This window comes from Passer domesticus, chromosome 37 (genome assembly GCF_036417665.1).
Source record: "Passer domesticus isolate bPasDom1 chromosome 37, bPasDom1.hap1, whole genome shotgun sequence".
In the NCBI taxonomy this organism is placed as follows: Eukaryota; Metazoa; Chordata; class Aves; order Passeriformes; family Passeridae; genus Passer; species Passer domesticus.
In genome coordinates, this window is record NC_087510.1 from 151,233 (window position 1) to 167,125 (window position 15,893).

Sequence of the window (15,893 nt, forward strand, 5' to 3'; positions counted from 1 at the left end):
GGGGATCTATAGGGGTTTATGAAGGTCTATAGGGGTTTGGGGGGGTCTGTAGGGGCTCAGAGGGGTCTATAGGGGCTCAGGGGGGTCTGTAGGGGCTCTTTGGGGTCTGTAGGGGCTCTTGGGGCACCTCGAGGGGCTCCTGGGGGCTCTGTAGCAGCTCTTTGGGGTCCGGGGGGGGGGACACCAACAGGTGGGGGGGGTCCCCAAGTGTGGGGAGGGGCTCGGGGGGCGCTGATCCATGGGGGTGACCCCGGTGGGGCCGCGGAGACCCCGGGCGGGCGGGCGGGGGGACCCAGAGGCGTCCGGACCCCCCCGCGGCGCTGGAATTCGCCCCCCCCCGTTAATCCCGGTGGCACCAAAAGCGGCGATTTTCGGCTCGTTGTGTAACGGAGCGAGCGCGGGGACCGCGACGGGGACCGGGACGGGGACGGGGACAGCACGGAGAGCACAGGTGGGACACGGGGACAGGGGAACACGGGGACAGGGACCGGGACAAGGACAGGGACAGGGGGACGGGGACAGCACCGGGAGCGAGGTAAGGGACGGGGACAGGGACAGGGACAGCACGGAGAGCACAGGTGGGACACGGGACAGGGACAGGGACAGGGACAGGGACGGGGACAGGGACAGGGACAGGGGGACAGGGACAGGGACAGGGACAGGGACAGGGACAGGGACAGGGACGGGGACAGGGACAGGGACAGGGACAGGGACAGGGACAGAGGGACCGCGACGGGGACCGGGACGGGGACGGGGACAGCACCGGGAGCGAGGTGAGGGACGGGGGGACAGGGGGACAGGGACAGGGGGACGGGGACAGGGACAGGGACAGAGGGACCGCGACGGGGACCGGGACGGGGACCGGGACAGGGACAGCACGGAGAGCACAGGTGGGACACGGGGACAGGGACAGGGGGACAGGGACAGCACCGGGAGCGAGGTGAGGGACAGGGGGACGGCGGGACAGGGGGACAGGGGTGACAGGGAAAGGGGGACCGGGACAGGGACCGCGACGGGGACAGGGACGGGGACAGCACCGGGAGCGAGGTGAGGGACAGGGACAGAGGGACAGGGACAGAGGGACAGGGACAGGGGGACAGGGGGGACAGGGACACACCGCGAGCGAAGTGAGGGACAGGGACAGGGGGACAGGGACAGGAGGACAGGGACAGCACCGCGAGCGCAGGTGGGACACGGGGACAGCGGGACAGGGGGACAGCGGGACAGGGGGACAGGGACAGGAGCAAAGGTGGGACACGGGGGGACAGTGGGGACGACCACTGCCACATGGGGACAGGGACAATTGGGGGACCCCCGGCACAGGAGGGGTCTGGGGGGACAACAGAGGGGGGACAGTGGGGGGACCTCGGGATGGGGGCGGCACCTGGAGGACCGCAGGGGACAGGTGGGGACAGGAGGGGACAGGTGGGGACAGCAGGGGACAGGTGGGGGGGATTCCTGGGACAGGACTGGGGGGGACAGCGGGGGGTCACAGGATGGGGTGGGGACATTTGGGGGACACGGGAACAGGTTGGGACACCAGGGAGGGCTTGGGGACGTTGTTGGGGGTTGGGGACATTGTTTCTCTTAGGGAGGGGACAGTGGACGGGTTGGGGACATCATGGGGGGACACTGGGACAAACTGGGGACAGTGGGGACATGGTGAGGACATGGGAAATCACAGAGGGCACATGGGACAGGTTGGGGACATGGAGGAGAATGGTGGGGACATCAGGGAAGGTTTGGGGACATCACAGAGGGGACCCTTCGCCTTGGGGACACAGAGTCACAGCTGGCCGGATGTCCCCATCCCTGGGGAGCTGCGCCGAGGTGGAGCAGGGACAGGGACATGCTGGAGGGGATGGGGACATCAGGAGGGGTTGGGGACGTGTGACGCAAGCGGTGACACCGTCCCAGTGGTCACCACGTCCCCTGCCCCGTGTCCCCGCCCCGTCTCTGGGTCCCCATGTCCCCTGTCCCCACATCCTGGTGGCCCCAGCTCAGCACTCCCAGCCGTGTCCCCACCCTGTCCCGTGTCCCCATGGCCCTGGGGTGGCTGTGTCCCCTGTGATGGCGTCCCCCTGTCCCAGTGTCCCCCGTGGGTGAAGATGTCCCCAGGCCCCCGTGTCCCTGTGTTTCACGGTGTCCCCTCAGCTGATGAAGTCCCCGCGGGGGTGGTGGTGTCCCCATGGGTGGCGTTGTCCCCATGTCTTGGTGTCCCCAAGCCCTCGTGTCCCTGTGTCCGCTGGTGTCCCCATGGATTGTGGTGTCCCCATGGCTGACTGTCCCCATGAGTGCTGCCATCCCCACGGGTGACACTGTCCCCAGGCCAGCGGTGTCCCTGTGTCCAGCAGTGTCCCCATTTCCAGTGGTGTCCCTGTGTCCAGCAGTGTCCCCGTGTCCAGCAGTGTCCCCAGCCCAGCAGTGTCCCCGTGTCCAGCAGTGTCCCCAGCCCAGCAGTGTCCCTGTGTCCAGCAGTGTCCCCAGCCCAGCAGTGTCCCCGTGTCCAGCAGTGTCCCCCAGCCCAGCAGTGTCCCTGTGTCCAGCAGTGTCCCCAGCCCAGCAGTGTCCCCGTGTCCAGCAGTGTCCCCAGCCCAGCAGTGTCCCCATGTCCAGCGGTGTCCCCAGCCCAGTGGTGTCCCTGTGTCCAGCGGTTGTCCCCGTGTCCAGCGGTGTCCCCATCTCCAGCGGTGTCCCCTCTGCCTGGCAGTGTCCCCAGCCCAGCGGTGTCCCCGTGTCCAGCAGTGTCCCTCTGTCCAGCGGTGTCCCCAGCCCAGCGGTGTCCCCGTGTCCAGCAGTGTCCCTGTGTCCAGCAGTGTCCCCAGCCCAGTGGTGTCCCTGTGTCCAGCAGTGTCCCCGTGTCCAGCGGTGTGCCCAGGCCAGCAGTGTCCCCAGGCCAGCAGTGTCCCTCTGCCTGGCAGTGTCCCTCTGTCCAGCAGTGTCCCCAGGCCATCAGTGTCCCCATTCCAGCAGTGTCCCTCTGTCCAGCAGTGTCCCCGTGTCCAGTGGTGTCCCCAGCCCAGCGGTGTCCCCGTCTCCAGCGGTGTCCCTCTGTCCAGCAGTGTCCCTGTGTCCAGTGGTGTCCCCAGCCCAGCGGTGTCCCCGTCTCCAGCGGTGTCCCCAGCCCAGCGGTGTCCCCGCGATGCCGTTCGGGGCGGTGCTGGCGCAGGTCGGGGGCCTGGGCCGGTTCCAGGTGCTGCAGACGGCGCTGCTGGCGGTGCCCATCCTGCTCATGGCCAGCCACAACCTGCTGCAGAACTTCACCGCCGCCGTGCCCCCGCACCGCTGCCGCGTCCCCGCTGTCCCCAGCGCCACCCCTGCTGGCCACGGTGCCACCCCAGCACCACCCGGAGCCACCCCCAATGCCACCTCAGCGGCCCCTCGTGGCACCTCGAGAGGCTCCGACACCATCCTGAGGTCTCCTGGTGGCACCTCGGGGTCACCTGGTGGCACCCTGAGGTCCCCCAGTGGCGTCCACAGCCCCGGTGCCACCCATGTCACACTCGATGGCACCGCGGGGTCCCCCGATGGCACCAGTGTCCAGCCTGATGCCACCTGGGGGTCCTCCAATGGCACCCTGGGGCCCACTGGTGCCACGCCGGGGTGGTCCAATGTCACCCTGGGGTCTCCTGATGTCACCCTGGGGTCCTGCCGGCGCTATGTGGCCAACGTCACCGGTGGTCCCCGCGCCACCGAGCCGTGCCGTGACGGCTGGGACTACGACCGCAGCATCTACGTGTCCACCATCGTCACCGAGGTGGGGACAGGGACACGGGGACAGGGAGGGTGGGGAGGTGACCGTGGGGGGGACAACACCTCTGTGGGGACAGGGAAGGGAGGGGGTGGGATTTGGGATGAGGTGGGAGGGAGGGGGACAAAGGATGGATGGATGGATGGATGGATGGATGGATGGATGGATGGATGGATGGATGGATGATGGATGGATGGATGGATGGATGGATGATGGATGGATGATGGATGGATGATGGATGGAGAGGAAGACAGACTGACACTGCCAGATGTCCCCCTGTCCCGCAGTGGGACCTGGTCTGTGGCTACCGGCAGCTGCGGCAGATGGCCCAGTCCATCTACATGGCCGGGGGTCCTGGTGGGCGCCCTGGTCCTGGGGGGCCTCTCAGACAGGTAAAGGCAGCAGAGACACCCCCCTGTGCCTCAGTTTCCCTGTGGGGCTGTGGACAGCTCATCCCCGGTGGCTCTCAGTGGCTCCCAGTGGCTCCTGTTGCAGGTTTGGGCGCAAGGCCATGCTGATGTGGTCCTACCTGCAGCTGGGGGTGATGGGGACGTGCACGGCCTTCGCCCCCAACTACGCCTCCTACTGCGTCTTCCGCTTCGCCGGCGGGATGGCGCTGTCCGGCTTCGGCCTCAGCATCGCCTGCCTGGGTGAGGGGACACGGGGACAGCCCCCGGTCAGGGCTGGGGACATGGCCGTGGCCATGGAGGGGGACAACCCAATGGTCATGGGGGGGACATGGCCGTGGCCATGGAGGGGGACAACCCATTGGTCATGGGTGGGGAAAACCATGGATAAGGATGTCCCAATGCCAATGGATGGGGACATGGCCATGGCCATGGAGGGGGACAAGGCAATGACCATGGAAGGGACAACCCAATGGTCATTGGTGGGGGCAACCCAATAGTCATGGGTGGGGACAACCATGGACAAGGATGTCCCAATGGCAATGGATGGGGACATCCCTGTGGTCATGGATGGAGATCACCCAATGGTCATGGGTGGGGACATCCATGGACAAGGATGTCCCAATGGCAATGGATGGGGACATCCTTGTGGTCATGGATGGGATCACCCAATGGTCATGGGGGGGACGTCCCAGTGTCCATGAGCGAGGACATCACTGTGGCCACGCTGGGGTCGCACGGTGTGGACACATCTGACTGCGCTGGGGTGGCCGCACTGACCAGGAGGGGTCCCAGCTCTGTGGGGACACCCCGAGTGAGCCGTGTCCCCGTGTCCCTGGCAGTGGTGGAGTGGATCCCTACGCCCTACCGCGCCATCACCGTGGCCATCACCGGCTTCGCCTACACCTGGGCCAGATCATCCTGGCCGGGGTGGCCTACGCCGTCCCCCACTGGCGCTGGCTCCAGCTCTCCGTGTCCCTGCCCTTCTTCGTCTTCCTCTTCTACTCCTGGTAGGACCTTGGGCCCCTCGGGGAGGCCGTGGGGATGCGGGGGCGCTGGCCGTGCCTCAGTTTCCCCTCGTGGCTGCAGGTGGTTGGCAGAGTCGGCGCGGTGGTTGGTGCTCTCGGGCAAGGCCGACCGGGCAGTGAAGGTCCTGCAGCGCGTGGCCGCCTTCAACAACCGCAAGGAGGAGGGGGAGAAGATCACGGTCGAGGTCTGGTGGCCCCACTTTGGGGTGGGGATGGTTTCCAGCCCCCCTCCCAACCTCTCCCGTTTCCCCTCTCCCAGATGTTGAAGTCCAACATGAAGGAGGAGTTGGCAGCTCTGAAATCCTCCTACACCGTCTCCGACCTGGTCCGGACCCCCGTGATCCGCCACATCTTCTTCTGCCTCTCCATCGTCTGGTGGGGCTGGGGGCGAGGAGGGACAGAGGGAGGGATGGACGGACGGACAGACGGATGGATGGATGGATGATGGATGGATGGATGGATGGATGGATGGATGGATGGATGGATGATGGATGGATGGATGGATGGATGGATGGATGGATGGATGGATGGATGGATGGATGGACACATGTCTGGTCAGGCTCACAGATGCATGAAGGGAAGGATGGACACCTGGACACTCAACCAATGACCCCACCCATCCAACTGCCTCCCAACCCTCTCCTCCCTGCCCTGCCATCCCTGTCCCATCCTGTCCCAAGAAGGTGATGTCACCTCAAGGTCCCCTTCTCCCACCAGGTTCTCCATCAGTTTCTCCTACTACGGCTTGGCCATGGACCTGCAGAACTTCGGGGTCAGCATTTACCTCATCCAGGTGATTTTCGGCGCCGTTGACTTCCAGCCAAGGTGGTGGTGACCGTGTCCTGAGCTACGTCGGCCGGCGGCTCTCTCTCACGGTGGCCTTGTTCTTGGCGGGGCTGGTGGTCGTGGCCAACATCTTTGTGCCCACAGGTGGGTGTGGAGTGGGAGGAGGGTCTGCATCACTCTGGCCACCAGTGTTCCCAGTTTGTCTTGTGTTTTCCTCCATGTTTCCATCCCTCCGTCCAACCACTGACCTCCCCATCCCTCCATCCTCCCTCCCTGCCCCGTCCCCACCTGCCCGAGGTGTCCCCGCATGGAGGTCAAGCCCTGTTGTCCCCATGTCCGCCCACCCTGTGTCTGAGCCCCGGTGTCCCCGCAGAGCTGCAGACGGTGCGCACAGGCGCTGGCCGTCATCGGCAAGGGCTGCCTGTCCGCCTCCTTCAACTGCGTCTTCCTCTACACCACCGAGCTCTACCCCACCCCCATCAGGTACCGCCCCTGCCCCGCGTCCCCGCGGTGGGGCAGGTCCCTGTCACCCCTCCCCAGACACCCCCAGGGTGCTCCGTGCCCCCCGTGACCCTCCCGGCGTCGCAGGCAGACGGGGCTGGGCTTCGGCAGCACCATGGCGCGCGTGGGCGGCATCGTGGCGCCGCTGGTGAAGATGATGGACGAGTACTACCCCTTCCTGCCCCCCGCCGTGTACGGGGTGGCCCCCGTGGTGGCAGCCGTGGCGGCCGCGTTCCTGCCCGAGACCCTCAACACGCCCCTGCCCGACACCATCGAGGAGGTGGAGAACAGGTGGGTACAGGAATGGATGGATGGATGGATGGATGGATGATGGATGGATGATGGATGGATGGATGGACGGATGGATGATGGATGGATGATGGATGGATGGATGGATGGATGGATGGATGGATGGATGGATGATGGATGATGGTTGGATGATGCACAATGGATGGTTGAGTGATGGATAATACATGGATGGTTGCATGGACAGTTGATAGATGATGGACAACCCCAGCCATGAAGAGGTTCAGGGTCTAGGGACCCCTGGCTGCATTGAGGGACAGGTGGACGGGAACCTTGGCAGAAGAATGAGCTCTGTGATTGGCTGAATGGTTGGCCTGGGCCACTTTCCCTTTACCATGACCCTCCTCTTCTTCCTCCTCCATCTCCTCCTCCTCCCTGCAGGACCAAGCGGAAGCCAGCAGCTGACCCCAAGGAGAAGATCGCGCTCCAGCCCCAGGACGGGCCCCCCCTGAAGGAGGCCTGAGGGACCCTGGGGGTGGGCACAGCGCTCCAGCCCTGGCCACCAGTGGCCACCACCCCAGGGGTCCCCACAGCTCGAGGGGGAGACCTCGAGGTCGTGACTGGTGACCTCCTGCTGGGATGGGGACATCTGGGCAGGAATAAAACAGCTCTGGTGGGGACACGTCTCGGGGTCTTATCTGTGCCCCCCCAGGTCACGTCCGAGTCACCTCCCATAGGACAATGCCCAAGAATTATGTCCAATAAGGGGACAACCAAGCACCCCTTTTTTTGGAGGTCATCTCCACAGGAGGACACCCCACAACCTTGTCCATCGATGAGGTGGCACCCAAGACCCCCATTTTTGGTGACACCTCATAACCTCGTCCAACAGGACGCTGCCCGAGAACCGTGTCCCCAAAGTCACCTCAGATAAGGTGGCACCAAGAACACCACGCTGGCTGTCACCTCCAACAAGACCATCCCCAATAACCCCAAACCAGCTCTTGTCCCGGTAGAGGCGTCCCCCAAATCCCAAAGAAACTGAGGAAGCACCAGGAGCTCCCGATCCCACCCCGCCCCCTTGCCGCGATGCCCCTTCCCCGATTTCCGTCCCCTGAAGCCACCCCGGCCCTTGCTCCCATTTCTGACGTGTCCCTTGGCCCCGTCACCTCCCCATCAAAAATTAACCCCCGGCGGGGAATGCGCTGACCCAGGCAGGGCCACCTCTGTCAGCACCTTTCGGTCGCCTTTTGACCACTGAAATCACTAAAATTTAACCCAAAGGTGCCACCGAAGGCTGGACATTGGTCCATGCCAGGAGACGTCCTTTCCCTGCGGTGCCCACCCTGGTGCCACCCAACCTCCTGGACGGCCCCTCTTCAAACCCTGACTTTTCCCCTCAAAGAAAGCAATGCTGTGAAATAATAATTAAAAGAAATTATGTATTCCTCGTCTTCCTGCCCCAAATAACTCCAGTTTTGCCCCACTTTGGGGGACTTTTGCCCCAAAAACACCTTTTTTTTTTACCCCTGGACACCTTTACGCTGCACTTTTGCCTTCTTCTTCTGGAAAACCACCAAAAACCCCCCAGAGATGTCAAACATTAACCCAAACCACCCTTGGGTTGGGTTATATAGGAGACCACCCCTGGGTGCTGCTGCAGGGAAGACACCGCGTGGGACAGGGAGGCATTTTTGGGGTGAAACCCCTGAAATCCAGGGCTCTGCATGGCTGTGGGGCGTTCCCAGGCCCCGGTGGTGGCAAGATGGCTTTCGCCAGCCTCCTGGAGCATGTGGGGGGCATGGGGCGCTTCCAGGTGCTCTCGGTGCTGCTCCTGTCCCTGCCCGTGCTGATGATGGCCAGCCACAACCTCCTGCAGAACTTCACGGCCGCCACCAGCGACCACTGGTGCCGCCCGCGCCCGGAGGCCAACGGCAGCGGCCTGGACCCCGAGGCCCTGCTGAGGGTCTGGGTCCCCCGCGGGGAGCGCTGCCGGCGCTTTGTGGCACCCCAGTGGTGGCTTTTGGAGGCCAACGGTTCGGAGCCCAACAGCTCCTGGCCGGAGACGGAGCCGTGCGGTGATGGTTGGACCTACGACCGCAGCGTCTTCACCAGCACCATCATCACTGAGGTGGGACGGTGGTGGTGGGGGGGTTTGGGGGGGATCTGGGGGGATTTTCACCCAATCCCGTGGGTGGATCCCACCTGGAGGCACCAGCGAAGGGTCTGCTGCCAACACAGCATTGACCTCTCCCAACTGGAGCATCTTCCCCGCTCAACCTTCAGTGGAGACGCTCAACACCAGGAAATCCTAGGAGGGGAAGGCAAGGATGGGGAGGTGGTGTGACCATCCACAAGGGGGTCACAAGGGGGTCACAAGGGGGTCACAAAGGGTCACAAGACCCTTGGATGGACCTTCCAACTACAGCAAGGTGGCCAAGCATTCAGTGTCACATTTCCATTGGCTATTCATTGACCCTGTTGGCCACCACGGGCGGTTTTGGGGTTTGGGGGGCCAGAGGGGACCCTGCTCTCTGTCCCACCCCGTGTCCTCGTCCCTCGGCAGTGGGACCTGGTGTGCAGCTCCCGGGGGCTCAAGCAGCTGGCGCAGTCGCTCTACATGGCCGGAGTCCTGGTGGGCGGCCTCTTCGGGGGGCTCTCGGACAGGTGAGGGGGGCCCCGGCAGGCAGGTGGGGTGGCACTGGGGGGGTCCTCTCACCTTCTCTGCCTCCTCTTCATTTCCTCCTCCTCCTCTTCCTCTCTTCCTCACCCTCTTTTCCTTCTCATCCCCTTTTTCTCCTCACCCCCCTCCATCTTCCTCACTTCCTCACCCCTTTTCCCTCTCCTCACCCCTTTTTCCTCCTCTTCACCCCTTCTTCCTTCCCCTTCCCCCTTCTTCATCCTTTTGGTCTCCTCTTCCTCTCCCTTTTCTCCTCCTCTTCCTATTCCCCCTCCTCGCCCCTTCTTCCTTCTCTTCACCCCCTCTTCCTTCCCCTGCCCCCTTCTTCATCCTTCTTGTCTCCTTCTTCTCTCCCTTTTCTCCTCCTCTTCTCTTCCTCCTCCTCCTCCTCCACCCCCATTTCTTCATCCTCACCCCCTGCTGCTGCTCCTCCTCCTCCTCCGTGCCCAGGTTCGGCCGCCGCTCGGTGCTCACCTGGTGCTACCTGCAGATGGCCGCCATGGGCACCTGCTCGTCCTTCGCGCCCACCTTCAGCGTGTACTGCCTGTTCCGCTTCCTGACGGGCATGGCCTTCTCGGGCATCGTCCTCAACAGCGTCTCCCTCTGTACGTCACCCCCGCCTGGGGGGGATCTGTGTCCCCCCAAACCTGTGGGAGCCATCCCAGTGTCCATGTCCTCCAGACTCCATCCCAGTGGTGTCCATGTCCTCCAGACAAGTGGGGCTCTCCATGTCCTCCAGACACCATCCCAGTTGTGTCCATGTCCTCCAGGCACCATCCTGGTGGTCTCCATGTCCTCCAGGCACCATCCTGGGGGTCTCCATAATGCCCCTGTAACTGTAGGGGCTTGTCTGGTGGTCTTCATGCCCCCTGGCACCTGTGGGTCCATGTCCTCCTTGTACCCGCCCTGGCTCTATGTTCCACTGGGATACCTGTGGGCACCATCCCGGTGGTCTCCGTGTCCCCTGGGCACCAACTTGGTGGTCTCCATGTCCCCCGGGGACCATCCCAGTGGTCTCCATGTCCCCCGGGGACCATCCCAGTGGTCTCCCCATCCCCTGGGCACCACCTTGGTGGTCTCCCCATCTCCTGGGGACCATCCCAGTGGTCTCCCTGTCCCGTGGGCACCATCCTGGTGGTCTCCCTTCCCCTGGGGACCATCCCAGTGGTCTCCATGTCCCCCAGACACCATCCCAGTGGTCTCCCCATCTCCTGGGCACCATCCTGGTGGTCTCCCTGTCCCGTGGGCACAATCCCGGTGGTCTCCCCATCCCCTGGGGTGCCGGTGGGCATTCCCAGGTGGTCCCCACGTGCCGTGTCCTGCAGCAATCGAGTGGATGCCGACGCACATGCGGGCGCTGGTGGGCACCTTCATGGGCTACTGCTACACCACCGGGCAGTTCCTGCTGGCCGGCGTCGCCTTCGCCGTCCCCGACTGGCGCCAGCTGCAGCTCGTGGTGTCCCTGCCCTTCTTCGGCTTCTTCCTCTACTCCTGGTGAGGAGGAGGAAGGAGGAGGGATGGATGGATGGATGGATGGATGGATGGATGGATGGATGGATGGATGATGGATGGATGGATGGATGATGGATGGATGGATGGATGATGGATGGATGGATGATGGATGATGGATGGATGGATGATGGATGGATGGATGGATGGATGATGGATGGATGGATGGATGATGGATGGATGGATGGATGGATGGATGATGGATGGATGGATGGATGATGGATGGATGGATTGATGGATGATGGATGGAGGAAGGAAGGAAGGAAGGAAGGAAGGAAGGAAGGAAGGAAGGAAGGAAGGAAGGAAGGAAGGAAGGAAGGAAGGAAGGAAGGAAGGAAGGAAGGAAGGAAGGAAGGAAGGAAGGAAGGAAGGAAGGAAGGAAGGAAGGAAGGAAGGAAGGAAGGAAGGAAGGAAGGATGGTGGCATGGACAAAGAAGTGGGGGGGTGCATGGACAGGTGGACAGAAGGAAAGGATGAAGAGAACCTCCAGGAACAGCTGGGTGGACAGTGGGGACACGGCGTGATGACCAGAGGGACGGGGGGACGTTGCTGGTGGGATTGAGGTGGGACACTGACAAAGCTTGGGCTCCTGCCCCGTCCCCTCCCACGCAGGTGGCTGACGGAGTCAGCGCGGTGGCTCGTCATGGTGGGGAGGTCCCACCAGGCCCTGCGGGAGCTCCAGAAGGTGGCCAGGATCAACGGGAAGAAGGAGGAAGGGGACAAGCTTGACATAGAAGTAAAAGGCTCTGTCCGGATCCCCCGGGGTGTCCTTGGGGTGTTTTATAGGGGTCCCTTGAATATCCACCCCATGGACAACTGTCCATCCATGGTCACTGTATCCATCATCCCTCATGCACCCTGTTCACCATCCACTCATCTTCATCATCTCAATGACATCCATCATCTCCATCTCCACCCATCCCATCCATCCCCTCACCCATCCATGAATCCACCATCTCCATCCCACCATCCACCCATGACCCCCTTCCCCCTTTCCCACCCGTCCTGCCCAGACCTGCCCGGGTACCAGAGGGTCCCCATTGCCCCACCCCCATCCCAGAGCCCCCCCCGTCCCTCCAGACCCTGAGGTCCCACATGGAGAAGGAGATGACGTCATCGAAGACCCGCCACACCGTGGTTGACCTGGTCCGAACGCCGGTCCTGCGCCGCATCTCCTTCTGCCTCTGCTTCGTGTGGTACGGCCGGCGGTGGAGGACACCAGTGGGTGGTTGTCCATCCCCCTCCACGTCCTTGACCCCCCATGCCACCCCACACCTCCCCACAGGTGACATTTTCACCGCCTCTCCCCCCTCGTGGCCCAGGTTCTCCACCAGCTTCGCCTACTACGGGCTGGCCATGGACCTGCAGAATTTTGAGTTCGACATCTACGTGATCCAGCTGATCTTCGGCGCCGTGGACATCCCGGCCAAGCTGGTGTCCATCCTCACCATCACCTACGTGGGGCGCCGCTTCACCCAGGCCGTTGCCCTCATCCTGGCCGGCTTGGCCATCCTGGCCAACGTCTTGGTGCCACGAGGTGAGGCCAGGGGTGGTGGCAGTGGTGTCCCCTCATCTCCAACCTCCCTGCGAGGGCCCAGACAATCTCAACCCATTGATGGAACCCCGAGGTTGGGTCCTTTTAGCTTTTTATGGGTGATTTACCCCAAATCCTGATGTTTGGGGTCTTCTCTTGTCAAGTGAGCTCAGCCCAAGTAGGGACACTGAGGTGACTCCCAGGTGTCCCGCTGTCCCCGCAGACCTCCGGACACTCCGGACAGCCCTGGCCGTCTTTGGGAAAGGTTGTTTGGCCGCGTCCTTCAACTGCGTCTTCCTCTACACGGGCGAGCTCTACCCCACGGTGATCCGGTAAGGAGGGGGCGTGGCCGGGGGCGTGGCCAGGTGGTCCCTCAGGGTGGTCCCTCAGGGTGGTCCCTCAGGGTGGTCCCTCAGGTGCCCTCAGGTGCCCTCAGGAGCTCGGCGTGTCCCACAGGCAGACGGGCATGGGCTTGGCCAACACCATGTCGCGGCTGGGCAGCATCATGGCACCGCTGGTGAAGATGGCGGGCGAGCTCTTCCCGGCGCTGCCCTTCGTCATCTACGGCGCCGCGCCCGTGGTGTCGGGGCTGGTGGCCGCCTTCCTGCCCGAGACACGGAACATAGCCCTGCCCGAGACCGTGGAGGAGGTGGAGGGAAGGTGGGCTGGAGGGGAATGGGTGGTGGGATGGGATGGAGGAGGGGGAGGGACAGAGAGAACGTGGTTGAACATCAGGGTGGAGGGATGGAGATTGGGTGGATGGATGGATGGATGGATGGATGGATGGATGGATGGATGGATGGATGATGGATGGAGGATGGATGGATGGATGGATGGATGGATGGATGGATGGATGATGGATGGATGGATGGATGGATGGATGGACGGATGGATGATGGATGATGGATGGATGGATGATGGATGGATGGATGATGGATGGATGGATGGATGGATGGATGATGGATGGATGGAGGATGGATGGATGGATGGATGGATGGATGGATGGATGGATGGATGGATGATGGATGGATGGGAGGATGATGGATGGATGGATGGATGATGGATGATGGATGGATGGATGATGGATGATGGATGGATGATGGATGGATGGATGATGGATGGATGATGGATGGATGGATGGATGGATGGATGGATGGATGGATGGAGGATGGATGGATGGATGATGGATGGATGATGGATGGATGGATGGATGGATGGATGGATGGATGGATGATGGATGGATGATGGATGGATGGATGGATGGATGGATGGATGGATGGATGGATGATGGATGGATGGAGGATGGATGGATGGATGGATGGATGATGGATGGATGGATGATGGATGATGGATGGATGATGGATGATGGATGGATGGATGGATGGATGATGGAGGATGGATGGATGGATGGATGGATGGAGGATGGATGGATGGATGGATGATGGATGGATGATGGATGGATGGAGGATGGATGATGGATGGATGGATGGATGGATGGATGGATGGATGATGGATGGATGGATGGATGGATGGATGGATGGATGGATGGAGGATGGATGGATGGATGGATGATGGATGGATGGATGGATGGATGATGGATGGATGGATGGATGGATGGATGGATGGATGATGGAAGGATGGATGGATGGATGATGGATGGATGGATGGGTGGATGGATGGATGCCCATCCCAGCACCATGGAAACCCCCCTGTTCCCTCCAAGCCCCTCATCCCTCCCTCCCCACCAGGACACAATCCCAGAAGGATGAATCCCGAGATCTCCAGGTCCCGCTCCAGCCCACCCAATCCAGCAACTCCACAGGGCCCCGTTAGTGCCACCCCCACCAGGGGACCCCCAAACCCTCAGCCCTCGATGCTCCCGCCGGATGAATGAGCAGGATTTTGGGGGTGGAGGGGCTTCAAACCCCCCAGAAGAGCAAGGGGACAGCAGTGACCACAAGGACCGGGCTGTCCCCTCCCTGCAGAGCGGGGGGGACGCTGGGCCCCCCCAGATCTCCACGTCGAGGACGGTTCGGCCGCGCTGGAATAAAAAACAATAAAAGCAAAGCTCGTGTGAAATGCGGCCGGTGGGGGCGGGGCGGGGTGGGGGTGGGGGTTGTTTTCCCACGGCCGCGGGGGGTCCCGCGCAGCCGGGCCCGTCCCGCCCCGAAGGAAAACACGGGAGCCAGCGGGACACCGCGGCCTCGGCACCGCGGGACCCCCGGCCCCTCCCGCTCGGCCGGGGATGGAAATGCCGGGAGAGAGTGCGGGAAGGATCTGGGATCACGAGGATCGGGGATCCGGGGGATTGGGGACCCCAGGGATTTGGGATACTGAGGATTGGGGACCCCAGGGATTTGGGACCCTGAGGATTGGATACCCCAGTGATTGGGGATCCTGAGGATCGGGGATCCTGAGGATTGGGGATGCTGAGGACTGGGGACTCCAGGGATTTGGGACCCTGAGGATTGGGTACCCCAGGGATTGGGGACCCCAGGGATTGGGGATCATGGAGATTGGGGACCCCAAGGAGTGGGGATCCTGAAGATCAGAAATCCTGGGGATTGGGCATCCCAAGAATCCCCATGTCCTGTTGCCCAGGGATCCCAAGGACCCACAGACCCTGTTCCTGGACACCCCAAAGACCCAGATCCCAAGGTTTCAGGTGTTTGGATGTCCAGGGATCCCAGGGACACAAGATCCAGGCACCAGGGTGCCCAGACATCCCAAGAGCTCAGGGATCTCGAGGACTCAGGGATCCCACGGATCCTGGGGATCCCAAGGACTCCGGTGTCCAAGGATCCAGGATCCCAGGGATCCCAAGGACTCGGATGCCTGAGTGTCCAGGGATCCGGAATCCTGGGATCCAGACCACCCAGGCATGCCAAGGATCCCGACACTCTGAGGGCACAGGGATGTCACTGCCCCAGATGTCCCAGAAGTCCCCAGGACGCAGAGATCCCGAGCATCCACGTGTCCTCACACCCTGCCCACGCCAATCCGGGTGTCCGGCTCCCCCCGTCACCCCCCACGTCCCCCCCATCCCGCCCACGCTCCGCTGCCCCCGCCGCCCTCCTGCCCGGGGTCCAAGGGGCTCCCAGGGACGCGGTTCAGGGCCCCCGGGACTTTGCCTCATCAATGATCCACCCTGGAGGGGCAGCACGGGCCAGCGGGGGCCGGGGGTCCCCATCTGCCGGGGGCTGGGGGCTCCCAGGGCGAGGAAGAGGATGGGTTGCGTGGGATGGAGGGGCAGCCCCGGGGTGTCCCGGGTGGGCCCGGCGTGGTCGGCACCGGCGTTTCCGCCCCGGGAGCGTCTCCACCGATCCATGGCGGGTTCCGGAGTCAAACGTTAACCGGGACCGGGGTGGCCTTAAATAGGAGCGGGGCCAGGCCGGGGGCAGGGCAGGGCCATGGGGTGGTAGCGGCCGGCCGAGGGCTCGGGGCAGCGGCA

General features: G+C 62.9%; 2 protein-coding genes across 2 annotated transcripts; both read left to right on the top strand.

Moving 5' to 3' along the window:
• Positions 1-297: 297 nt before the first annotated feature.
• LOC135288943 (solute carrier family 22 member 6-A-like) lies at positions 298-7,399 on the top strand. The gene is given in 15 exon segments (XM_064402283.1): positions 298-451; positions 2,992-3,757; positions 4,039-4,098; positions 4,100-4,143; positions 4,247-4,401; positions 5,001-5,063; positions 5,066-5,168; positions 5,248-5,371; positions 5,446-5,561; positions 5,904-6,014; positions 6,016-6,116; positions 6,346-6,365; positions 6,367-6,455; positions 6,561-6,764; positions 7,161-7,399. Coding segments are annotated over 14 exon segments (1,887 nt in total). The 5' UTR covers positions 298-451; positions 2,992-3,142; the 3' UTR covers positions 7,243-7,399.
• A 398-nt stretch (positions 7,400-7,797) lies between these two features.
• On the top strand, positions 7,798-14,509 carry SLC22A6 (solute carrier family 22 member 6). Its single transcript, XM_064402284.1, has 10 exons — positions 7,798-8,850; positions 9,286-9,386; positions 9,850-10,004; positions 10,725-10,893; positions 11,521-11,644; positions 11,989-12,104; positions 12,231-12,445; positions 12,666-12,774; positions 12,899-13,102; positions 14,191-14,509. Exons 1-10 carry the CDS (start codon positions 8,485-8,487, stop codon positions 14,273-14,275), a joined length of 1,644 nt encoding a protein of 547 aa, XP_064258354.1. The 5' UTR covers positions 7,798-8,484; the 3' UTR covers positions 14,276-14,509.
• The last annotated feature ends 1,384 nt before the right edge of the window (positions 14,510-15,893 follow it).